Raw genomic sequence first — 23,912 nt, 5'->3', positions numbered from 1 at the left:
TCTTCATTGACTGTCGATTTATCTGTAAACTTGCTAATTGCCCAGTCAGACTCTTCATCTCTGTCGAACATGCTTCGGAAGCATTGTTGTTCTGCATGGCGATGTTGAAAAGGGAAAATTGTGAATCACGATGGATGGCAAAATTGAAGTTAACGCGAGATGCAATGCTGGTACGGAATGATTTCACTTGCTGTAAAACAACATGCAGGAAATCTAGGGTTTCATAGTTTTGCAATAACAATAGAAGACTTTTAGCTTTGAATCTAGATAAATAGATTAGTGAAGAGCAACTCTAGAAGTTAACATCTGTGTTTGGAGACTGTATGTCTCCAAGAATTAAAGTTAAGTTTTTTTTTATCAAAACAAACTTTGGAGAAATATGTTAAATCCTCTCGCGAAATCAATAGAATTTATGATTGAAAAGTTGAGCAAAGACAAACGTTTTCTACTCATTATGCTAAACTTATAAGAAGTTCTTCAATTTTAACTTGCGCAAAACATAAAAGTCACAACGCTTAACCAGATAAGAACATTCTAGAACTCAACTTTCTTCACAACTTGGTGCTATTCTTCGCCAATTTGAGTTAGTTTTTCCCCAAAATAAACCGCCATGAACCTATAATTCATCTTTCCATGATTTTTACGCACATAAATCATACTTGAGGCCTTTTGTTCCCTTTCAATTTATGCCATTGCGGTTTGTTTGACCAAGAAAGGTGATTTATCGCGCTCAACACAGATCTAGTAATTTGTTTTGACTAGCAACAGCATTGCAGATTTTGGAGACTTTTCGCACTTCGTGCCACTTTGTTTACCACGAATCCAACCCTTGTTTCCACGGCCGCGGAGCGCCAAAGCTGTGGGCTTCTTGGCGAAGCGCGTTGCCCAATTTTCGTGTCAAATTGGGGCCCATTGTTTGTGTCGCCTTGGCGCGCGTCTCATTAGACCAGACCGCGTTTCCGGGCCCGTGAGCCCAGAAATTGGCACCAAGCGCGCTCGGCCGAATCTGTGCTCCAGCGAAGCGCCCCATCGGGTGGCCAGCGGAGGGGGAAATTGATCCGATGGGAGGGTGGAAAAGTGGAAATTACCTCTTCGATTGAAGGGCCTCACGCGCACGGCGACTTTAATCTTATCCGTGGCCATTTTTCCTCGCCTTTTCTCACACTTTTGCTCACTTTTCACACCTTTTCACACACTTTTCGCGCAGGATTCACAATATTTACAGGGGCCGCACGTCACACACAGCCATTTTTCTCACTCACTTCAACCGCCGAGCAAAACCGTCCGTCTGTCGCAGCTTTTCGCTGAAAACTGCGCGCTCGCGGATGGAAAAGCGAAGAAGAAGAAGATCGCACTGGAAATTCCACTGGTCGAGGCAAAAAGCGATATCAGAATCACGAGCACTCATAGAACGATGAAAATTGCCTGTTCACCTGTTCTGAGTACTGTTCTTCGGTGAGTTATCAACAAGACTGGAAAAGTAGAGAAAAAACACACCAAGTTTTCCGCGACAGTTGAAATGTCGACCAGCGAAGTCAGCGCCACAATTCTTCCAGTGGTTCAGCGTAGAAATACGGATTCTCTGGAGTTTCAAGAACAGATGCGTTCAAAATGTAACCGTCGGATGCATGTGAAATTCTTCTTTGTGCAAGTTTTATTGTTTTCCAGGTCAAAAGGTGCACCTTCTTGGACTTTCTCTTATCTGTTGGCTCAGGAAAACTTTACAGACACGCAATAGAGAGGCTCCAAGACGACGGATACGGATTATCTTCGGAAGATCTGTTAAGAAGCAATTATAAACCATTCAGGAATCCAGGCCGTCAGACTGGAGATTAAACACTATTTGAGGCTGAAGAAACATGAAATCGAAAAAATTACTTCATCAGTAGTTTTCTTGCCCTTTTCTTGATAAATGTGAAATCATGAGATTCTGTTTGCCTCAAAATTGTGCTTTTACGGTAGTTCAGAGTCGGTCATTGCTTCCTTTTTCTTGCTCTGTGATTCATATGCACAAGACTGGCGTCAAAACACTCCAAACAGTGATTTATTTATCTGTGCTCATTATCGTCTTTTTTCTCGGTACAAAATCACATTTTTTCCGCTCTCGTTGGACTGAAAGAGGCACAGAAAGACGACCGTTTATTGGATTGCTTACAACTTTGGCACCGCCACTCAATTGCAACAAAACGGCCAGCGACCCGCTGTCCTGTCGCCAAAGAGGGATTTTGCGAGCCACCATAAATCATGCTCTTTCTGCCTTTCAGCAAAAGTAAATCCTTTTTGCACCTCTCCTTTCAACACACTCAAGGCCCAGCAAACGCCAGAGTAAACAAGGCTCTGGAGATCCTGGAAAGCGAAAGTGAGGCCAAGAACAACAGGATTAGGACGTCTAAAGTCGCTCAAGAGTCAGAAGTAATGGCAAAAGTTTTCGAGATTAGTCGGAAAAATTCTGTGCGCATTTAATTAGTTTCCTGTACGCAATTGGCAAAAGATCTCGTCTTTCATCAGAATCAATTATCGGAGAAATGTTATCTTGGCCAAATCTTGCGCTCAGGCAAACAAGAGAGTGGAAAATTTAATATTTTCACTGGTGCTTTTCCCAAACAAGAGCAGGTCAAAATCACCATCAATGATTCAATGCAGGTGAGTTCATGTGGGAAAAATGCCCGCTACACTTTCGGCCCGAATTCTTTGCCAATCCGTGCTAATGGCTTTTCCTCTCAGCCGACCTTTAATTGCAACTTTGCAGGAAATGATGGTTCTCCGCATTTAATGAGTTGTTTATCGCTGAAAAAATATCATTTACCCCGAAGGGTATGGAAAAATACGTCATTTTTCTTGGGAAAGAAAGATGAATGAATATAAATATCATTTGGACCAAATGAAAGCCATCTTGACACGCCCATTGAACGCGCTGATCTTCAATTGGTTAAGACGATCTTGATATCATTTTGAATTGCCTCTTCTCAACGAAACTGCAAATGGAAGGCAGAAAATAGAGGTTTTCGGGCTTCAATAATTTGCACTTAAAATTGTGCTTAAGAAGATTCTAAAAAGGCTATTTTTCTCTCTAGATGCAACTCTTGGCTAACAAATTGACTGTTACAAAAATAATAAACACTTCATTACTTTCATATTAACTTTAATGATCTTAAATGGCATAAGATTTTGACCTGATCACAATGAATTACTTAACACTTTGCTGCTTAATCGATCACACTTTTCACAAATGCGAAATTTTTCCCTTGTTTTCTTTGAAAATTGATAAGGATTAAAGGATCGCAAGGCATTTAATTTTCAACTGGGAGATGAATGACACCAAGAACGCTTGTCTTGTCATGCGTTTTCTAATAATCATTTGTTCAATTCTTAACCGCCAATTTTGTACACATTTCAGTGAAAAGCAAAGAAGGAAGAAACTTCGTCGCATGCGATTTGCTTCATCTAAACTTTATTGTCTTGGAAGGGGTGACAAAATTTGAGTGTTTAAGGCTAAAAAGCCTTAAAAAATAGATAAGAAATAAAGCATAATCTTTTCCATGGTTTTTCGCACTTCGAATTGATGGAAAATCTCCTAAATAGGTAAAATCTTTAATCCCAAAAGCTATGGACAGATACTCAGGATTTTATGTGAATTTTCATAATTATTTATTCTTTAATGGAGTTGAAAGCCAAAAAAATACGGTATTAAATAGCGATATAAACTCAAATTGATATAAATAGTCAACATCGAATGGTCCTCAAATATGCTGAAAAAAGAATTCACGCTGAAGAAAACTGCAATGAATCTGAGAGCATTTAAAACATCTCTTGAATATCAATCGAGTTCTAAAGCTTCAATATTTAGCGAATTATGTCAAAGATTTGTAAAAGCTGTTTGAAATACTCTCAAGATTTCTCAAAATGCGCAACCCAGCACTACAATTAGATTGAGTGTACTAAGAAGAAACCTGCAATTGCTTAATAAAAATCAATGAGTTTGAAGGACAATTTCTTTATTCCCACCCAATGAGCAAATTTCAGCCCTTTGAGAAGTGCTGATTTTCCCAAATTGATCAGAAGGGAAGATAAGCTGTCGGAATGGAATCTCGGGCGCGCGCTCAAAGCCAGGCAGCTGAGGAAAAGTGGACAGAAATGTTGAGCAGTAGCACAAGAAGTGATTTCTTCTGTGGTATTTCTTACCTACACCTGGGCTTTTTCCTGGGGCGAAAGGCAAGAAAGCGAGAGAGAGAGAGAAGTGGTGAGGCCATTAGAAGGCATCCGACTGCCCGGCACGAGTGCTAATGGCCAGGGGATCTTCGAGTTGAACGACCAGGGCGGAATCCGAGACACGTGCGAGGAGATAAAAGGCCAGATTTGTGGGCATAGAACAGCATTTAATCTCTCAGTGTATGACTTATTGGGGAGAATGCAGAAGCGATGAATTGTACCACTTGATCAGGTAGCAAGCGGGGGCGCGCTCAGGCGGCGAGGATGTTGCCCCAGTTGAGCGTGGAGAAGTTGTCGTTCGGCATCGAATACTGCTCAGCGGGATTGTAGATCATGTCGCTGAAGTCTGGCCGGAAGGCGGGTTCGTAGAAGTTATCCTGATGGTAGAAAGGCGGCGGCTGGTACATCTGCGACCCGGCGGGGTAGGGTGGCGGCGCGGCGTACGAGGGCGGCGGCGGCTGATAGTGGTGCACTTCCTCGCCGGATGCGAACGCGGACGCTGGGTAGCCCTGAGCGATCACAGCCTGGCGCTGCGACATGAGCCTAGACACGATGTTCTGGTCGTTCTGCTTCTCCGCCAGGCGCTGCAGATTCTTCACGGCGGTGGCGGCGATCCGATTGGATGCCTTGGGGCCGGCCGTCACCTTCCCCTTGAACACCTTGTTCTCCTTCATGCGCCGGTTCTGGAACCAGATCTTGATCTGCTTCTCCGTGAGGCTCAGCTCGCGCGCTAGCGTGCTGCGCGTGGCGCGAGAGATGTACACACTCTGGTTGAAGGATTTCTCCAGCGTCACCAGCTGAAGGGCGCTGAACTGCGTCCTGGAGCGCTTGCGCACGTTGTCGCGGAACGTGGTGGCGGCCGTGGGAGTCGTCTGGCGCGCCATGGGCTGCACGGTGGCCGACTGGCGCACCACAGGATCATTGAGGATCGGCGGCAGCACGACCTCGGTCTTCGTGGCCGGCGGAATCTGTGGCTCAGGCATCTGCTGAGGGCTGCTGGACACAGAATGTGGAGAGCTCTGTGTAGACGATGTGGACGGCGACCAAGACTCGTTCAGGGGCCAAGTCTCGAATTTCTGGATCTTCTGGAACGAGATAAGCCACACTTACAGTTACCACGAAAGCGCACAATCTCGCGTCCGGAGTCTCACCTCGTCGAGGGCGTTCTGGATGGACTCGAAGCTCTCCATGGAGTTGGTCGTCAAGTAGTCACTCATATCAACTATTCCACTCACAAAGACTCAAAGCGATTGTCACGGCACAGAAACTGTAGAGTAAATGATAATCCGGTCTGGCTTGAGTCTCTTTTATAACCCACACTCTCCTGCTCGGCCGCCCGAAGACAGTGGCCACTCTTCGGCCCAAATATGTGCCTGGCCAGAATTCCAGGAAAATGCAGCGCAATCCCGCCTCTTCCAAACCTTCTGCAGTCCCAAGTGACCTGGACAGTACATAAGCCCTGGCACAAGCCGAGGGCGCAGAGACCTGTGCGCAGGTAAAGACGGGAGGGATTAAGACACTCAAGAGCCAATGAGTGTTCAAAAGACCGTTTGCAAGGGCAATGTAGTTAAATTGAGAATCTCGCAGTCCCAACTGTGCCTTCGAAGCGAGGGGCAAAGAAGTAACAAAATGAAGACTCTTTTAGGGGATTTTCTGAATATTTTTAATCACGGATATTTGCATACGTATGAATATGATTTTGATCGTGCGGTATTGATAAAAGGCAAGAATTTTTTGATTTGTATGAGAAACGAAATGATACTTCGTAAAAATATTATTGTTAATCAAATATTATTTCATTTAGAACTAAAAAAAAAGCTTAGTTTTTGTTTTTCATTTAAATATCAAAACTTATATTAAATATCACAATTTGGAGTGTGAAATTTGCAGCAACTTGAACATTGCTGTACTGAATAGAATGCGTCAAATATTTTTCCAGCGTGTTTCTTATTGGGATCCTTGGAATCAATGAATTCGTACTGAAATAAATTTTAAAGGGCGTTGAGACTCTTGAACAAGCACATTTTGCATAGAAAATCTGCAAGTTCCATTGGAAATTTACTAGACAGTTCGAGAAAAACAGACCAAATTGCGTTTTCTTAACTAAAAATCAATCTTTCTCTGGACAAGAAGACTCAAAAAGATGCTCTAACATTAAATTTTCATTATGTGTTCTTCCAGATTGCACCATATTATCAACATTGCAACAATTCGGGTGTTGTTATCAATGTCCTGAGGGAAATCAATGATCTTCTGGCAACTCTCCACTATGAAATTCAGCAGACTGAGAGCATTCTTGTTCTCTAAAATTAAAGATGTTTCAAGGACGGACGGAGAATCCTGAAGTGAATGTGCTTGATTGCGTCAGTAAATCTCTTATTCTCGCTATTTTTTGGGGAAACAATGATGAAAAACCACTGGAGTGAAGCCGAAGAACCGCAAATTATTGAAAGTAGATTGTGTAGTGAAAAATTTGAAATTTTGTTATTTAATGCAATGAAAGTAGAACAATTTTTTATCACAATATATGTGCTGGGTGGGAAATTTAATCGTTGGTGTCCTTAAAACTGTACGTTTTCGTCAAATGAAGTGTTGGGGAAGTACGTCTGGTGATCATCCGGCATCGGAGTGGTCTACTGCTGTCTTGCGTTGCCCAGGAATGTCTGGCCAGTTTCGGGATGGATTTCGGGCTGCCAGTGATACTGCTGCGGCCAAAACTGCTGCTGCCAATACTGCTGCTGCCAATACTGCTGCTGCCAATACTGCTGCGGCCAATACTGCTGTTCTGGAGCTGTGTAGCCCTGCTGAATCTGATAGGTATACCCGTCGTAGAACCCCAGTGTGCAATCTGGCTGAACCTGATATTGTCCAATCGCGGGCATCGCTGATAGTTCCTGCAGGTCATTCTGGGGCTCCACTTGACAGGAGCTTTGATTCGAAAAAGATGCCGGCGACGCAAATGGTGATGATGGAGAGTTATTGATCGCATTCGCCCTGGTTTTGGACACTTTCAAGGCTCGCGTTTGTCGGGATCGACGGTTCTGGAACCACGTCTTCACAGTGTCCTCAGGCAAGTCGTGATTGCACGCGATTGCGCACCTACTTGCACGACTTGGCTTGTTGTTCTCGTCGAAGGCTTGCTCAAGTGCCAACAGTTGCGCGGCTGAGAAGCATGTCTTTTTCTTCCTGCTGCGACGAATTGGTCCAGGCGCTGATGGTTCACTGACACTATCGTATAATTGATACATCGCGGCGAGATCGTCAGACGACTGATTGAAAAGTTCGGCACAAATCTCATCGAATGGATCCATTCTGCTATAAACGGTGCTTTCCAGAGATAAACAAAAAAGTGACTGTACAAGTGTGCTATTCGAGGACAATTGAAAATCCTGCAGAAATTTCGGTCTTTTATAGTATTTTTGCTGCTTACCTGCTCGACCAATGAGAGCGGACGGTTCGTCTCCTTTTGCCTAATCTTCTACCTGTGCACAGGCTTCGCCCGACCCCTTTCCTTTTTCGATCGCTGGACAGTGAGTGAGAGAGAGAGAGAGAGTATGTTTCTTCGTCATTTTCTTTATTTTTCACGCCAAATATTGAACCATTTGGAATGCATCGATAAATGCTAACATCATTCAAAGGAGTTAAAGCAATTAAATTTTCTCCCGGCGCGATTTCACTCGCGCGCGGGCAGAGAAGTTGATAAAAATACGCGCTCTTTTTCATCCCATATCAATCTCGCAATCACACGGAATATACAGTTGATATCCCTGCCCTTTTATGTACAAATCGCATCTCGCCTAAAACTAGCTCCTAAATCTATCGTTCTCATAAATTTGTGTCTCTCTGTCAGGAAGAGTGCGAGAAGCTGCGACTCAGTGAATCTCATCGCCTTCGCCCAATTCAGTCCGTGAGAAAATCTCAAACTCTTGTCGCGAATCGGCGCCCAACAGCGACTCCGTGTCCTCTTCGTCCTCCATGCAGCGAATGGGATACGAGACGCCGTCGCCGACGCTGCAAAACGGAGTTCATCTCAATTTAAACAGTGCAAAATCTGGCCAACAAAGCTAATTATAGCGAGAGAAACTATGCAATTATTCTGCAAAACGATCATGGAAAATGTGTGTGAAGATGGCAAATTAAAAACCAATTCTTGCATCTAATTTCCAAAAAATTTTATTTCACATTCTTCTCTATCACTGCGAATTCACCTCACGATTTCTTTTCCTCAATCTCACAATAATTTGCTTGTTATCAAAATATCTCTTAAGTAGAAAAAAAGGCGATGGTTGGTGAAAAACTCTACAACTAGTGCGTTCTTTAAAGATAAAGCAATATAACGTAGGTTTCGCCAGAAGAAGTAACTATATGAAGAATTGAGAGTGTAAAATGTACAAAAAATTATATAAGATCAACTTAACCTTAAGTTTAAGAGCGTAATCAGTTACTTTGTAGTCGTTTTTCCTCTATCAAGGGCAGTTTTCAACGTTGCATTGAAATTATCTGGGAAAGAGTTGGTATATTCATAGGGAAAAGTATCTAAAACCGTAAAAATTTCAGGTTTTACTTCGCGATTTTGACTGTGATATTAAAACTGCGTATAAAATTGTCTTTTAAGAAGTAAAAAAATCGATAAATCATCAAGAATTCTGGATTTGACTGTACGATTTTGGAAACTTGTGTTCTTAAATATTTTAAAATACTTGCCAACACCAAGAAAAAAACAAAAAGAGAACTTAATGAGGTGAGGTAATCTGTGAAGATGATCAGTTTTACAAGACAGTTGGACAAGAGGACATTAGAATTGAGTTTATATTTCTATAGGGACTAAACTTATAGGCTATTTATATCGTGTTAGTTTAAAGTTCTAACCTGATATTAAAAGCAGTTCGGATCTACTGTAATCCTAGCATTTATAATCTAGGCGAAAGCGCTTCGGCCCATTTCGTTCGGATTTAACTAAAAATTAATCGTTTTTCACACCAAACCAAGTCTAATGAGGGTAAACCCTCATTAGACACTAATTCAAATTTTTAGTGCATGTCGGATTAAAATTATTCCGACTCAAAATAAATAGCCTCATTAAGATAATAAAAAAACAATAATCTTTTATCTGTAATGGTCAAAATTTGAACCCTTACAGCCTGTTGTCCTTCGCACTCTAATTAAGCATAATTGTAGTATTCGCCAGATTTTTCCATCAATCAATTTTTAATATCCGAAGAAAGAGAACAATTGAATTTCTTACAAATTTATAGATTTCTGAAAAAATCCTTGTAAATTGGGTGAAATCTAGAACTAAATAGAATTCTTTAATGTATAATCTTTATATTTGTTTGATATTTCTTGAAAATATCTTAATGCTTCAATCTATTTTCCTGCTGAGGAATGTAAGTTTCAAGGCATCGTTGAAAAATTCCCCTCGGACACGATGAATGTTCTTGCAGAAGATCTGATTACTCTCTTGGCTTCACATAGAAATCATACCTGCTAATCTCGACTTTACGAATTGACATTTTGCAGCTATTGAACATTATAAATTACTAAAGGTCACTGATGGGGACTTAAGAACCCAGAAATTGGAATTTTAACAGTTTTAAATTAAATCTTGTATAAAGGAAAAACCGATAAAGGCATGATTTTTGTGAAATAAATTTTCTCTGTCCGACTCTTTTTCTTGGGCAAGGATCCCAAGAAAAAAGTCATTAATTTGCAGTCTTGAGGTGGGAATTTTTACACTTCTGAGTCCTTAAGGGAATCCCAAGAAAAACACAAAAAGAGAAATCCATGGAAAGAACGCTGATGCGATGCGATTAAACGTGTAAAACTGTTGAAGAATCTTTTGTACAGTCATTGCTACTCGAATTGCTACTCGAATTGATGGGAAGCAAGGGATTACTTGTGGCCTCTAACCTTGTTGACGTCTCGCCCATGGATGCGTAGGACGTGGAGGGATGCGTTCGCTGGTGCTGCGCTTGAATTGGATACTCCAATCCGTCGCCCAAACTAAAAATCACAGTTGAGAGAGTTTTCTATTCAGGGATTCATGAACTTTTGCTAACACAAAACGAGCAACAATTCTGTTAGACAATTAAGTGTGAGAACATTATGAAACAGTCTGTCTCTAAAATGATTAGGCGTGAAAGCTGTGTGATCTTCGCGAGCTGACTAGAGGAAGTTATTTTAATTTGCCAAATTCACCAAAAGGAAAATAAAAACGCAGAAATGCATGAGAAAAGAGAAACGAGCCCTCACCTGGTGAAGATGGGTAGGAACCAGAGCACTTTCTGGTCGCCGAACACCTCTTGGAAGTTGCTGAGGCGTCCCAGGCTGAAGCCGTTCTTGTCCGGACCCGTGCCGCGGAAGATGGGCGCCCGGAAGGCCTCCAGCGTGGTACGATTGAGTGTAACCAGGTAGATGTGGTACACGAACAGGCTCACCAGACTCACGGCGAACATGGCGGCGATAAAGAAGAGGAACACAATGTGGAACCTCCCCATGCCGCCCTCCAGTTCACCCTGCCAGAACTGCAGGAAGTAAGGTAGCGACGAGAGCGCGACGTACAGACAGAAGGCCAGCGCGTAGCCCAGGAATAGGATGAAGAACTTGTAGTTCGTGAAGCCGATGCAATTGCCAACCTGAAAAGGTGATTTGTGCTTTAGTATACATAATTCTTATATTCATGGACGAATTTTGATGAAAACTCCTGGAGAAAGTCAAACAAAGCAAATTTATCACTTGGTTTGTAATGCGAATGAAACACACGAAATTCTTTCGCTTTTTGTGGGGGACAAAAACTGGACTGAAATGATGGACAACGGAGGCTTTCCTTCTCTCTGGTTAAACGGTCAAATGCTGTAGAAATTGATGGGGAGACTGTAAAAATTTGATAGAGCGATTCCAGGATTCACAGTTGACTTTCGACAACAGCCCGAGAAGAATCACTGAATAGTATATTCCCGTTCGGTCAATTGAAGTTTACACTCGATCATGTACAATTCGGCGACTTTAGTGAGTGTTTTAGCTCTATAAATTGCCATTTAGTCCCCTAGTTCATCTTTCTTTGCTCTTTTTGCGTCGCAGCGTGAGAATTCTGGTGATTTAAGGTCAATTCGAGCAAAGAAGTTTACGTGGACCTTCAACTTTGAGCAACTTTTGGCGCTTGAGAGGGCGTTCTTGTGGGACAAGTATCCGAAAACTTGGGAGAAACGCAGACTCGCCCTCAACAACGGTTTGTCCTTGGATGCCGTGATGACATGGTTCAACCACCGACGAAAGCTGTATAAAAAGCGGGATAAGGAAGTAGGATTAAAGACGTGATATTGTGAGTGTTCAAAGCAAACCAAAGTGTGGTTTTCCAGATATGATTTTATGCCGAAAAACCCGAAAAGGCAATATTTTTAAGAGAGATTGGAACTTTTCAGTGCAGAATGACTGCAATTGTGGAAAAATATTAATTTTTTCTTCAACTCTTAGGATAGAACTATGATTTTTAACATTATAAGAATCTCAATTTTTCAAATTCCCTCCAGTGAATATTTGTATAAAAATAAATTATGATGGTTTCCAAGACGAATTAATAATATTCATCCTTGGGTGTGGCCTTGAGTCTCTCTTAGAGTCCTTCAATTCTCCACTCGCAGAGCACAAAGGCTGAGGAGAATTTGGACTCCTTGAAGCTAATCGAGAGGTTTCATTTCTTTTTCATTCGTACGATTGATTTTCAGTGGCCTTTAAGCCAGTGGAAACAGTCGAAACAAAGTGCGCCCTAAATTCCTGAAAAGCACATTAAGGACACTTGAGACTCACCCACGGGCAGTGATGATCCATCTTGAGCACTGCAAGAGAACGAGAGACAGTCAGCACGAGGATTTCTCCCATTTCCCGCCCCTTCCGACTCACCACAAACCCCGCACACGCTGCAGTGGTGGCATCGGTCGGGCTTCACGTGCTGGCACTTCTCGCACGTGCGCACGGCACCCGTGATGGTCCTGTTGACCACCGGAAGCTCCCTGGCGAAGGCCTCGAGGATCCTTTTCTGCGTCTCCTCGCTCTCGGCGCGGTTCAGCTTCTCCAGCTCACTGGCGGGAATACGGAACTGTGCAAGAGAGAGAAAGAGCTTATCAGCAGGTGACTCACGGGCGAGCCCAGAAGCACTCACCTTGGGCGGCACCGTGCCGATGCCCGTGAAGATGGTCTGGTAGTACGACCACATGAACATCGCGAAGAAGAGGTGGAAGAGGAGCAGCAGCACGATGCGCTCCGCCACGGAGGTCACGCTGACTGTAGAGAGAACAGCGGGGAGTGGTTAGAGTGGGTGTGGGGCACACCTGGGGCGCAGGAGAGACTCACGGAAGCAGAGCTGCACGACGTACGCGAAGTACGACCAGCAGATGACGGCCAGGATGAACAGTACGGGGATCCAGCGCAGAAAGCGGAAGCAGCAGTGGCAGGTCGGCTGGGACTTCTGGTCGTAATTTCCGGTGAGGGACATGGTCACAATTGCGGAGGAAACACAGCAGGAGACGAATAAAATCAGAGGAAACCCACTTTTGCCATATTTATCGTCCGAGTCCAAGTGTCAAACTGCTGAGCACACTTCTTCTCTGGGAACACTTTTGTATGGCTGATGGCGGTTGAGATTGAAAGCGCGCGATTTGATTTTCTCAGATTAGAATAAGTTTTATTTATTTGTAAAGTGTGTGTGGATTAGGCGCTATTCCTACGAACGATCGAGTACCATTATTGAGTTCGGTACGAGTAAATTCATTCGATTTTACAGTAAATTTTATACACATTTCTCTACGTCATAATTGGGTAAATGTTTTTTTTCTCTTATTATTCCATTGATAAACTACTCTTCAGTTATTTTTTTTAAACAGTTCCATTTTCTTTTAATCTCCTTCATTTACTCTATAATGATTACGTGAGCTTTTAATGGGTAAATTGTTTTACTTTTTGAAAAGCCAGTTCGCAGATTATATAACGAGATTACAATATATATAGTTCGATATACAATTCAAAATTGTCACAAGTCACATCGAAAAAATGATAAGATCGATAAACGGGATAAATTGTTTTCTTCATTACGTGAAGTTATTGTAACAAACTTGGTTTAGAATATCTGGCGTATATTGAATTTACATACATTCTCTAAAGTCTCACACTAGTGTTTTTTTTTTAATATTGTATGCAATAAAATTGACAAATACTATGTAAATAATAATAAAAAAGATCAAACAATAAACAATCAAATAAAATTTGCACCTTTGAGGAGAGATTCTCACATTGCGTCGTCTCATCGATTAATAACAATTATAATTATTCTTGTATAATTCATAAAATATCCTCCAAAACTTTCTGGTTAATAAAACGTGAGTTATCGTCAATAGTGTTACAATAAAACAAACAAACAAACAAAACCTACGAGGACTCTCTTCGGCGGACTATTCACTCTTTATCACCTACGGAATCGTTTTTTTTCCTTTACACGGAAGAAAAGAAATGCACAAGTTGCAAAAGTTGCAATACTACAGTCAAGAATGCTTCTGCAGAATGTTGAATACAGTCTAAAATCTTCTTCAATGGTGGTTATTTTCACAATGCCTGTGGAAATTCTACTAGGATTTCGTCAGAGTTGAAAAGCTTTCTGTGGAATTTCCAGGACTAGACTTCAAAATTAAAAAAATCGGCTCTTTTGCTGGCCTTCTAAAGGTCATATCTTCGTTTTTGGTCTTTCTATTTCCCAATCGAAATATTTTCTTCGTATTTGCCAGTGAAGCTCTTTCAACTCTGGACGCGAGAGGAACTGATAAAAGCAGGGAATCGGAGGGACAAAATAGTAATTTACACTGGCGAAGATGGAAATAGCACACTTTCAAATACTCTAGTAATCAATTCAGTGAGACTGTGAAATGTCCTTTCGTCACTCTTCAATGTCGTGCTAATCAATGGTCTCTGAATAGTTTTTTGAACTGCAAATGGGACAGAAATATCAAGCAATAAATCACTTATAATTGATTCAATCAATATTGATGGTATTTTCTCTAATAAAAGCCCCAAAAGAAAGTTACAATAGACAAATAACACATTTAAGTCACACATTTCGGGATATTAAATACGAGAAAACAACTAATTCACCTTTCCAAGTCAAATGAAATTAATCTTTGAAGTGAAACAAGGTTGAAGGTCAGAATACGTTAAAGAATGTTCAGTTCTTTTGCCTATTTCAGCTTCTCTCTAGACAGAGGACTTTAAGGACTCAAGAGCTCTCTATCGAGCCTAAAGAAGAATTCAGTCTCACAGAATTCCAATTGTCGCCAGTGTTCGGTTATCACGGAAACAGCGAGCGCGGGAGGGAAAAGGGTCAGAGAGAGTGTGACTATCATTGCATTCACGCGAGCCCGAAGCCCCTCTTCACTTGCTATGTGAGCTGCACGCGCCTGCAGTTGCACAGCCACTTGATGATGCGCGCGTTGCGCTCCACGATGGACGGCGGCTCGGTGGAGCGATATGGTCCACTCGCCTGGCCCGCCTCCGCCGTGCTGTCCGGCAGTCGGGTGGAGTCCACGGTGCTCACGTCCGAGAAGAACACCACACTCGATTGGTCCGAGTCCTTATCACTGTACGCCGCCGCCGCGGCGGCGCCCTTCGTGGTCACGAGCTCCTCGTAGCTCTTCTCGTTCAGCCCCAGACGGTCGAAGAAGCGCTCCAGCTGGAACATCTCCGGCCGGTGGCGCTTGTCGCCCTCGCGGCCCCAGTACCTGTCGCTGATGTCGCTCTTGGAGCGCAGGATCGGCCGCCGGTCGTCGCCGCGGCCGCGCTGCTTCAGCCGCAGGCACTTTTGCCGCTTGAACACGCCCAGACCGGGCGGGCTGAGCTCCTCCTGGCCCTCCTGGCGCCCGTACGCCTTCTCCTCGAAGAACAGCACCGCCTGGCGCGCCGACGGCACCTGGTAGTCGTCCTGGAAGGCCTCCGGCACCTCGGCCGTGGTGAAGTCCAGCAGGCAATCCGCCTCGTCGTCCGCCTTGTCGTCGAAGCCCAGCGGCGGAATGCCGTAGGCGAAGTACGAATTGCCACTGTGCTGCGTCGAGGAGCCACTGTCGCGCCGGAACTCGCCCTGCACCGCGTCCGGCTGACTGCAGCACGGCGCCGGCTCGCTCTGGTGCGTGTAGTGGCCGGACGAGCCGCCGGAATCCCTGTTGAAGGACGAGCCGGATTTGTTGGACCTGTTGCCGCGGCTGCAGCAGCTCAGAGCCTCGCTGTGCGGCGAGTGGCGGCTCACCTGCAAGGCAACAATTGCAAAATCAGCACAATTTCCTCACATGTCGAGTCGCATTGCCAGCAAAAGTTCTCAATATAGACTCAACGACTCCCACATGCGCGCCGTCCATATTACAATCTTTTTCGCTGCTTTGGCAATCCGGCACACGAAAGTCAACTTTTGGCTTTGGAAAGAGAAGCCATGAAGTTCAAATTAATTCACAACATCATTAAAAGAAGAAAGAAAAGAGTGTGATGAAATAAGCACTTTTAATTCAACGCCCCAACACGAGAAAGACAGCGTTGGAAAACATGAAAATAAACACTTGGCGGCCAAATGTAATATTCAACAGATTATTCATTTGGAAATCTAATAAAAGGCACCCGAAAGTGTGCACTCGTCACTTTTCTCTTCGGGGGCTTTAATGGCTAATTAAGCTGTACGAATGCGGAAAGAAGATCGCATCGATTGACCATTTGCGAAGCTATGGGAAAAGTTCTGGCGCGAACTTACGGATTCAGACTAAGAATTTCCTATAGTTTCTTAAGCAGTTTCTAGCCTACAAATTAGATAAATCTGGCGTTGAAATTGTTTGTCTTTTGCTCATTCTATTTGTTGGTCTCATCTAGAACTGCATGTAGCTCAGAACAGTCTTTAAAGAACATCTTCACCCTCAGCAAGGGAATTTGGCTATAAGATTGACTCTTTTACTCGTTAAAAGTTTGTTATATTTGCACTGGGATTGCAGTTTTTTGAGAATTACAAATAAACTATTCAACTGTAAGTTTTTCTATGAAATTAGCTTCGCATATATGCAACAAAGCGTTCGCGGCAAAGTGCGAGACTCAAATTTGGTCACATTGACCGAAAGACCTTCCGATCCGAAGGTTAATCTAAAGCGATATTTCAGTTCCAGCATCATTGCAGAGCACAATTCTCCCTCATTATGAGCACAGTGTCATTTATTCGCCAGCTTCTCGGGCTTACGTGCAGTGATTTAAGAGCCATTCTGGCGAACTTATCTCGACACAATTCAATGCAAATGCAGGAAATCCTTCAGAGAAAATCCCTTGCAATCCGAACGCCCCAGTTTCGCATAGATCACGACTCGTGCGCCGCTGCGTCTTCGCGTTGATCGTGTGAGAAGTGCTCCAGTTTCGCGCGCGGCGCGCCCTGGGAAGCAGGGCGCGGCGCATCTCATTGTTCTCACCTGCAAGTTGAGATCCGGCAGCGACTTGTGGCTGTTGATGTTGAAGGAAGGCGAGTAGTCGCCGGACGCGGCCTGTGAGTGTGAAAAGGAGCGCTGGTAGTAGCGCGGCGTGGCGCCGGCGCGTTCCGCGTACTCCGCCGGCGGGCTGATGGCGTGGTAGTCGTCCGTGAGGATGAGCGTCTCATCGAAGCGATATACGTCGTCGTCGTCAGACACGGGCTGCGGCGGCAGCGACTGGGGCGAGAGGAAGGCGCTGGAGAAGAACACGGAGGAGTCCTTGGGCTGGTGCACGTTCAGCTGTAAGGGAGGCGCGCGCGTGAGAGGGGTCGCGGACTGGGGGACAGGGAAGGACTCACTTCTTGGGCGATGCTGGAGGAGAGCGGGTAGCCGAAGTCCAGCATCTCTTTGCTCTCGGAGTTCAGCAGCTTGCGCAGCTTCGTCTGCAGCAGATCGCTGTTGATGGCCAGGGCGGAGGCGCTGCGGCGGCTGGCGCGCGTCGGCTGGACAGCGTGGCGGCTGGCCTGCTGACTCAGCGTCCGCGACGGCGAAAGCATGTCTGCGGAGAAAGCTGAGGCGGAGTGCTGGGGCGACTCGCAGCCACTGTGGCGCGTCTTGCGCATCGGCACGCCGCGGAAGAGCTGCTGATCCCTGTCCAGCACCGTCTCGGACTTCACGTAGAGCGGCTTGCTCTCGGCCAGCAGCTCCACGGCGCTCTTCCGCTTGCAGTGGCGCTGCCCGTACGCCAAATGCGGATGCGGCTGGTGGAAGTGCTGCAGGGACGCGGGCGAGGAGAAGAAGGGCGGCTGGCCCTGCGGGAAGTGCGACGGCGTGCCGTGGGGGCTCTCCCGGTAGATCGCGGCCGACATCGCTCCAGCTTCAGGGAAGCACTCGAGGTCCAGAGGAAAAATTCACACTTCTGCGATGTCCCGGCGGCCCTCCAGCGGCGCCACCGTTGCGTGGGGCCTCAACACTTCAATACGATTTTCCAGCACTCACGAGACCCCTCGCGCCCCACTTTTACTAATAACTCACGCACGCGAGTGTCCGCTGACCACTTCACTGCTCGGTTTGGCTGCTGCACTTCACAAACACTGGCAATTTGCCTTTTTCCAAAACCCACTTTACCAGCAGCAGCCCAGCTTCTTCTTCTTCTTTTCTTTCGCGTTTGACGGCTCTCGCGAAACAGCACAGCTGAGCGCCAACCAAAATCTCCGCTAGATGGCGAAACGTTCGCCTGCTGGATCGCAGGAAGCTTTACTGAAACTTTTTCACTCGCTTTTATCCTGTTTATCATTTCACTCAGGGCGGCTGTGACGCAGTGGTCAACGTGCTTGACTCTTGATGCTTACAGTTGTGTGTTCGAATCCCACCGATTGCAAATGTTTCTTCGAACACAGCAGAGTGCAAAAAATTTATATAGCAGCGGTGTTGCTTTGTTGGTATTGTTCCAATTATAAAACATTACGCTTCACTGTTTTTTTATGTATTTAGTGGTTCTTTATTTTGGCGTCTTTTCCTTCTACCTCCAAAACCAATATATGGCTGGCTCAGCCTCTCCAACGCCATCTCTGAACTTAACATATAACAACTGTAATAGCTTGCGCCCTCTGTCCCTGTATATATAAATAAAAGGAGGTGGGCAATTAGAACCACTTATGGTTGGTCGGCAAGCTTACAATTTGCCACCGTAAAACAAAAGAGTTTTTAAAAAAGCATTCGCTGTGGTTTTTAATAAAAAAAAGAGATGAATTAAATAATACTTTCTCTGTGATTCACAGAGAAGAATGCTATAAGACGATCGGATAATTTACAAAACCCGTTTGCTTGGTTGTGCTCGTTGTTGATCGTAGGTATCGGAAAAATTCTTAACATTCTTGACTGCTGAAGAACATTGGTAATTAATAATGACGTCTAGCAGCCAATCACTTCCACATTCGTAGAAAGTGAACACGTTTGGCCATCATCAGATGAATCCCATTTGATGAGCAGGTTTCAGTTTTCCATCTAACAGGTATCGTTCACATCCTTCATCAATTTGGAGGTAACTGCTGAGACTGAGATTTTCTGGATATAATTCGGACAGTAGTTCTGTGACGACGGGCTTTGTAATATTGAGACAAGATTTGTAATTCATCTTGTCTCTGAGATCCGATGTCCGTTTCGTGTAACTTTGTACTCAGTCTCATGGCTTTGAGGTATTTGGAATCTCCGTCCATTGCTATTCCCACAACTTGAATTTCCATTTCTGCCAATTTGCTAACAATGTAGCTCCACCGCGTTTGGGCGTCTTCATGTGTGGATTTATTGTCTGTGGCATACACACACAGACAAAACGCGGGAACATGATAATGATAATCGGATAATGACAGAGGTAGGAGTTCTTTGCCATAATGATGTTGACGTATTTGGCCAACTTTCCGCGTTTTAACGATCGGAATATGGCAGATAATGTAGTTGTCGGGAAATAGCACGACACAGGCAAGCCGGTTTCGGATGATAAAGGGAGGGAGTGGCTCACAAAACCAACAAAACAATTCGTCTTCGGGCAATATTTGATAAACTCTGAGAATTTAACGAAAATTTAGATTTATAATTTTGAGCAAAAGTATTCAATATATTTATCAGGTTTTACTTGACCTAAATGATTTTGCTTGAGTAATTTTTTTTCTTAGTGTATCAACGGATATATATTCAAAATTTTTCAGTTCATCTGCTAAATTGCTGAAATACAGCACAGCCGAGTTGAGGAAGAAAGTGTATTTCTTGGTATTTCTCTTTCCAATAGAGGGCATCCGAAATGTCGCGGAATTTAAATTTATTTTTAATATCGCCTCTTTCACCGTATTAAAGTAAAAAGAAATAAATAAGGACATTCATTTGTAGAATCTGTTCTTGTTATTATAAACTAATGTAATAATGAGACATATACAAATTTAAAATTTGACATTGACCAAGGGGCAAGCGGAGTAAAAGATGATGATTTGATTTTTAATTGCAGAACTAAACTTTTTTCATTCTAAATCAATAAGAGTTTTAATTGACAAAAACATATTTCGATTTACAAATTATTCGTACTTTGAAAAGCACAAATAATCAACTTTATTTGTAAAGCAATCTTACAGTATAGTAAGTGAATAAATTAGATTAGTTTCTGGAAATGTCATTAGCAAAAGATTCCTATCCTAACAAATAGATTGAAAATCGCTTTTCTACCCTGTCAAACGGCAAAAAAATATTCCTAATGTTAAATCACTGGGAAATACAAAGTTTCCTGAATAACTTCACTGGTTGAGAAGAATACCCTGCATAAGAGTGCCGCTTGTCTGGTACTATTCCGAGTGATCAGAAGCTTGCCTGGCTCACTTTCGAAATAGTACCAATCAACATTCATTGCTTCGCCTTCTCTGCCGTCCTTCCGGAATCGTGCGTCCTGGGATCAATTTGGCCTCCTGCGACGTGAACTGTGGAAACGATGCTCTGCACCAGATCATTGACGGCTTTCAGCGTGGCGATTGGGATCTGTTTCATGAGAAAGTTGTGCAATGTTAATAGTTGTAATATAGTTTTTTTCTTTTGACATATCATTGGGCAATTTCAGTCAAAAACCATTGTAAGGCAGACACATAAAAGATGTGAGTAACATTTTCGCCTAATAAATTGTCACCTGAATTTTCCGACGAGTATTTTTACGCCATTTACAGATTAAGCGTTTATAAAATTTGCATGGAAATATTAATTGAACTTGTACAAATTTGCTTTTCAATTATTATTTTGAATGAAATTGAATCGGGTATTTGCATTTTGATCAGATGAGCGAGATATTTGTTATTCATGATACAATTTCACAATTCCCAATACAATTCCAAAGACATTTTCTTTGATCGCTTTCTGATGTCAATCACTTCGACCCACAGAAAAAACGCAGTTTCTGAGTGAAGTTCGTTCACGCTGATCGCTTACATTGAATATGTTTTCCAGGAGTTGCGATTTGCCTTGCGGAGCCACTTTGGCGCTTCGAGATTCGCTCTCCTTAGACTCTGTCGCGCTCTCTGGCGTCGTGGAACTCGAACTTGGGCTGGAAGACGCCTCGGACGTGGTCTGGGCTTCGACAAGCACCTTCTCGTGATGCGCCGTTGTGATCCTGATCATGCAGTTCGCGCTGACCAGCAGCAGAAGACACCACACAAACCTGTCCATGAACTGAATGAGAACCTGGAAGAAATACAACATTTTCTGATTTTTCGCTCTATACAAATTTACATGAACGCTTTATTAGATAAGATACATATTAAATGTTGCTTTATAAAAGTCAATGCTTGAGTGAATTTACGCACAAGGAAAACGAGAAAACTTTAAAATCAGTGTGAAAATCAAAATCATCCTTAGCTGAAATATTCAATACTAAATAAATTTTGCATATTCAGTCATTTTTTCAATGATAAATTTATTTTTAAACTCATGAAGCAACGGAATTTTTACCGTTTCTTGGAGAAACGATAAGATAAGTGCCGAAAGGGTTAAATGTCTTCTGCTTTGCTTCTATCGCCAGACGACTGCAGCTCCTAATTTTTTTTATAGGTTTTTTATGATGATAAACGCAATATTATTAATAAAACAACGTTACCACAGCCAAACGTATCTTTGTGACCCACTGTTCGAAATTTAATTCATTCAGATATGCATAAATTACACGAAAATAAGCATGGCTAATGAAAGCTGAACTTTGCGGTGCAAACTCAATTAATTCATCGCATACATTTGGGCAAAACTTTGCCTTTGAATTTGAAAATGGGCACTTTTAGTAAAGTAGAAATACGCTTGATAGTCAAAATCGAATATGAATTGTTGAGCTGACAAATTGCTTGAAAGTGAATGCTTAACTTTGGCTGATGAAGTTGATCACTATTTTCTTATGCTAATTACTGACGACAAACGTAAGAATTTCAGCTGCACCGGGGCAAAAAACAGGCACTAAGACGGACTTTCTCTGCGACTCGAAGTGCCGTTGCATAAGTGGCAAAGTGCGGTGAAGGCGCAACATTAGAATCTGCGTTAGAGATACTCGCGCGAGTTCATTCATCACAACTCATTTGCTCGCCTGCCGGATGCAATTCAGCGTTATACAATGCGCGTCAACAAAGAGATTTCACTGCAGATCTCTTCTTGCACGAAGGGCGCAAAGTGTGTGAAGTTTTGGCGGCAAATCGTCACTTCACCCTGTGTCGTGCTTGATAAGGCGCCATAAATTGCGGGGCGAATTTATGGTCTCTCGTGGGTGAAAATGATGTGAGCAATTTAGCACCGGAGCAGGTGATTAGAGTCAATCAAATTAAATGGACTGCATCTGGTGCACTTCACTCACCCTGTCGAACACCATAATTCTTCCAGAAGCTGACTTCCTGGCTGAGCACTTGGTCACAAATTGTGCGAATGACAGAGATGCTTGCGAGCGGCGCAGTGTTTGGCAAACGACTAAAACAAGAGGCGTCCGTCGATGGCTCAAGAGGTGCAATTGAGAGTCTGTGGCGGGAAAAAGTGAGGCAATATCTTCAGATCCAGGTGACTGCCGGACAGAATTGCCCACTCTCGAGACAGATCGTCGTGCAATTCACAATAATTTTTTTCTATCTCTTCAAACGGCGCTTTCACTTTAGTAACAGTGCACGTACCTGGGCGGCAAGAGCACCGCAAGAGAGCAAGCACGGCTCAAAGTCTTCTGCTGTTGATGAAAAATTGAAAGTGATGTGAAATTATACATTTTGGCACATTTTGAGCTTCTAATCTCTGGAGCAGCCCAAGAAATATTAATACTAAAAGTCATTTTGAACTTTGTATTTTTACTCATTGTAGATAATTGATCGCGAAATGTGTGCAATCTATGAAAGATTCCAACTCTAGTCTCTCAAACTGACCATCTAAATCACATTCACCGCAAGTATGATTAGTTGTCGCCGCCAAATTGTGGCTTTTTGCCCTCAACAGTTCACTGAACTGTCCATGGAAGGGCGATATTTTGGCGAAAAATAGCGTGAATTGCTTTTTGCACCTTTCTTCTGGCTCCGGTCCAGCACTTTCACCGCCCATCGAGTGTCATCATTTCTGGCGAGATGACACAGAAATTCGCCACTCTTTCTCGGTCACATTTTTGTGGTCAGACCCGTTATTATTTCAATGAATGCACAGCGAATCGTAGAGAGAAGATTCAATTTCCCAGACGCCCGAAGGTGGACAAGAAGCGATAAAGCTCTCTGCACACGATCAGGTGTGCTTTCCAGATAATTCCACAGTGCCTGAAAGTATGGGAAATAATTTTATTTTCAATGCGACTTGGAATTTTGTTTCGTAATCTAATTTTTTCACAAGTCGCTAAATGCTCATGGGGATTAAGTGAGTGTGCAAAAAATGGTTTTTCAATTGTCAAGTTCAGCGGTTCATTGAGTTGAGGAGATATCGATAGCAGAAAAACCATTAATAAAGTGCTCTTGAAATTGGTATAATTTCTCATGATGAATAAACAAACAACTGGTCTGAGTATCGCGGACTTTTTTCCCCAATTTCGTGTTCCTCTTTTGGGGAGTAATTTCGATAACGCCGCGAGCTTCGAGAATGTGATGTTCTGCTGAAGTGCTTTGATTTGAAAGCTCTGCAAAGGTCCAACGCGAGGGGACAAAAAGCTGCCTCGCGGTCACCAAAGGGGGTCTCGCAAAAAGTCGATTGGATTCTGACATAAGCATCCAGACTGAGTTTTAAAGGCCGCAGGGAAAATACAGCCAAATATTGACTCGCCGTTCAGTCGGGAAAGTGGGTCGCGCGGGGAAATTAATGAAGCACTCACGAAGACAGAATCATTTTTCAAAAATCCCCCCAAAGTCACAGCGCTATGTTCTGACCAAGAGACTCGTTTCTTGCGCTTCTTGTTCGGCGTGGCAAAAATGTTGCTCAGTCACTCTTGGTGGACTTTTTTCCACTGTGAAAATCATTATTTGTCTGCAATTTATGCTCACGCTTCACCTGAAATGTTATCCTCTCTGCCAAAAAGGATGGTTCTGCAGGAGTTGAATGAACGCTGGATGTTTGTTTAATTCTCTTTCGTATTATTTTTCATTGAATTATAGCTCTGATTTCTTACCTCTTAGAAGCACACTAGTTTGCAGAGGCTTTGAAGATCCCAATCAAATCGCTCGAGGGAAAATTCCATAAATACTGCAGCAATATTCCTTTCGTCAAAACATG

At 43.4% G+C, this 23,912-nt stretch overlaps 6 protein-coding genes across 17 annotated transcripts in view; 1 reads left to right on the top strand and 5 right to left on the bottom strand.

Moving 5' to 3' along the window:
- LOC132261056 (kinesin-like protein KIF13B) overlaps positions 1–1,468 on the bottom strand; it is a 28,016-nt gene extending 26,548 nt beyond the window's left edge. For 6 of the 10 annotated variants that reach the window (XM_059759571.1, XM_059759573.1, XM_059759578.1 and 3 more), the window contains exon 1: positions 1,089–1,467. In XM_059759571.1, the coding sequence (XP_059615554.1) occupies positions 1,089–1,143 (55 nt within the window). In that variant the 5' untranslated portion in view covers positions 1,144–1,467. Of the gene's footprint in view, positions 1–1,088 lie in introns of all 10 variants that reach the window. The other 4 variants (XM_059759572.1, XM_059759574.1, XM_059759577.1 and 1 more) reach the window with 2 other exon arrangements.
- A 2,893-nt stretch (positions 1,469–4,361) lies between these two features.
- On the bottom strand, positions 4,362–5,502 carry LOC132259826 (homeobox protein ceh-12-like). Of its 2 annotated transcripts, none has more exons than XM_059757616.1 (2): positions 5,361–5,502; positions 4,362–5,294 (listed from the first exon to the last, which is right to left on the bottom strand). In XM_059757616.1, exons 1-2 carry the CDS (start codon positions 5,424–5,426, stop codon positions 4,461–4,463), a joined length of 900 nt encoding a protein of 299 aa, XP_059613599.1. In that variant the 5' UTR covers positions 5,427–5,502; the 3' UTR covers positions 4,362–4,460. The 2 variants fall into 2 exon arrangements, with proteins under 2 accessions (XP_059613599.1, XP_059613600.1); XM_059757617.1 differs by having other exon boundaries at positions 4,362–5,291.
- A 1,251-nt stretch (positions 5,503–6,753) lies between these two features.
- LOC132259091 (retinal homeobox protein Rx1-like) lies at positions 6,754–7,520 on the bottom strand. The gene has a single exon (XM_059756636.1). The coding sequence runs from the start codon at positions 7,518–7,520 to the stop codon at positions 6,843–6,845; it is 678 nt and encodes a 225-aa protein (XP_059612619.1). The 3' UTR covers positions 6,754–6,842.
- A 227-nt stretch (positions 7,521–7,747) lies between these two features.
- On the bottom strand, positions 7,748–12,802 carry LOC132259551 (palmitoyltransferase ZDHHC20-B). 2 transcript variants are annotated; one of them, XM_059757223.1, is made up of 7 exons: positions 12,559–12,802; positions 12,368–12,489; positions 12,109–12,304; positions 12,016–12,044; positions 10,462–10,844; positions 10,120–10,212; positions 7,748–8,220 (listed from the first exon to the last, which is right to left on the bottom strand). In XM_059757223.1, exons 1-7 carry the CDS (start codon positions 12,698–12,700, stop codon positions 8,082–8,084), a joined length of 1,104 nt encoding a protein of 367 aa, XP_059613206.1. In that variant the 5' UTR covers positions 12,701–12,802; the 3' UTR covers positions 7,748–8,081. The 2 variants fall into 2 exon arrangements, with proteins under 2 accessions (XP_059613206.1, XP_059613207.1); XM_059757224.1 differs by lacking the exon at positions 10,120–10,212 and having other exon boundaries at positions 12,559–12,794.
- LOC132259552 (homeobox protein H40-like) lies at positions 10,864–11,613 on the top strand. Its single transcript, XM_059757225.1, has 3 exons — positions 10,864–11,217; positions 11,290–11,508; positions 11,568–11,613. Exons 1-3 carry the CDS (start codon positions 11,197–11,199, stop codon positions 11,571–11,573), a joined length of 246 nt encoding a protein of 81 aa, XP_059613208.1. The 5' UTR covers positions 10,864–11,196; the 3' UTR covers positions 11,574–11,613.
- A 1,800-nt stretch (positions 12,803–14,602) lies between the features above and the next one.
- LOC132259549 (uncharacterized) lies at positions 14,603–18,125 on the bottom strand. Its single transcript, XM_059757222.1, has 3 exons — positions 17,036–18,125; positions 16,680–16,976; positions 14,603–15,490 (listed from the first exon to the last, which is right to left on the bottom strand). Exons 1-3 carry the CDS (start codon positions 17,543–17,545, stop codon positions 14,630–14,632), a joined length of 1,668 nt encoding a protein of 555 aa, XP_059613205.1. The 5' UTR covers positions 17,546–18,125; the 3' UTR covers positions 14,603–14,629.
- Between the last annotated feature and the right edge of the window lie 5,787 nt (positions 18,126–23,912).

The sequence above is a fragment of the Phlebotomus argentipes genome, unplaced genomic scaffold, assembly GCF_947086385.1.
Source record: "Phlebotomus argentipes unplaced genomic scaffold, Phlebotomus argentipes genome assembly scaffold_18, whole genome shotgun sequence".
In the NCBI taxonomy this organism is placed as follows: Eukaryota; Metazoa; Arthropoda; class Insecta; order Diptera; family Psychodidae; genus Phlebotomus; species Phlebotomus argentipes.
Note: the sequence above shows the minus strand (reverse complement) of the source record. Positions and strands in the feature narration are given on the sequence as shown.

What these genes read in the sequence shown, in the direction of transcription:
- LOC132259826 (XM_059757616.1), bottom strand. Translation starts at nt 5,426, where the DNA reads ATGAGTGACTACTTGACGACCAACTCCATGGAGAGCTTCGAGTCCATC. An exon ending in TCCAGAACGCCCTCGACGAG is followed by an intron (nt 5,295 to 5,360) that starts GTGAGACTCCGG and finishes ATCTCGTTCCAG; the next exon opens with AAGATCCAGAAATTCGAGAC.
- LOC132259549 (XM_059757222.1), bottom strand. Translation starts at nt 17,545, where the DNA reads ATGTCGGCCGCGATCTACCGGGAGAGCCCCCACGGCACGCCGTCGCAC. An exon ending in CCTCCAGCATCGCCCAAGAA is followed by an intron (nt 16,977 to 17,035) that starts GTGAGTCCTTCC and finishes CCTCCCTTACAG; the next exon opens with CTGAACGTGCACCAGCCCAA. An exon ending in TGCCGGATCTCAACTTGCAG is followed by an intron (nt 15,491 to 16,679) that starts GTGAGAACAATG and finishes GTTGCCTTGCAG; the next exon opens with GTGAGCCGCCACTCGCCGCA.
- LOC132259552 (XM_059757225.1), top strand. Translation starts at nt 11,197, where the DNA reads ATGTACAATTCGGCGACTTTA. An exon ending in TGTACAATTCGGCGACTTTA is followed by an intron (nt 11,218 to 11,289) that starts GTGAGTGTTTTA and finishes TTTGCGTCGCAG; the next exon opens with CGTGAGAATTCTGGTGATTT.
- LOC132259551 (XM_059757223.1), bottom strand. Translation starts at nt 12,700, where the DNA reads ATGTCCCTCACCGGAAATTACGACCAGAAGTCCCAGCCGACCTGCCAC. An exon ending in TGGATCATCACTGCCCGTGG is followed by an intron (nt 10,845 to 12,015) that starts GTGAGTCTCAAG and finishes TCACCTTTTCAG; the next exon opens with GTTGGCAATTGCATCGGCTT. An exon ending in ATGGGCGAGACGTCAACAAG is followed by an intron (nt 8,221 to 10,119) that starts GTTAGAGGCCAC and finishes TCCGTTTTGCAG; the next exon opens with CGTCGGCGACGGCGTCTCGT.
- LOC132259091 (XM_059756636.1), bottom strand. Translation starts at nt 7,520, where the DNA reads ATGGATCCATTCGATGAGATTTGTGCCGAACTTTTCAATCAGTCGTCT.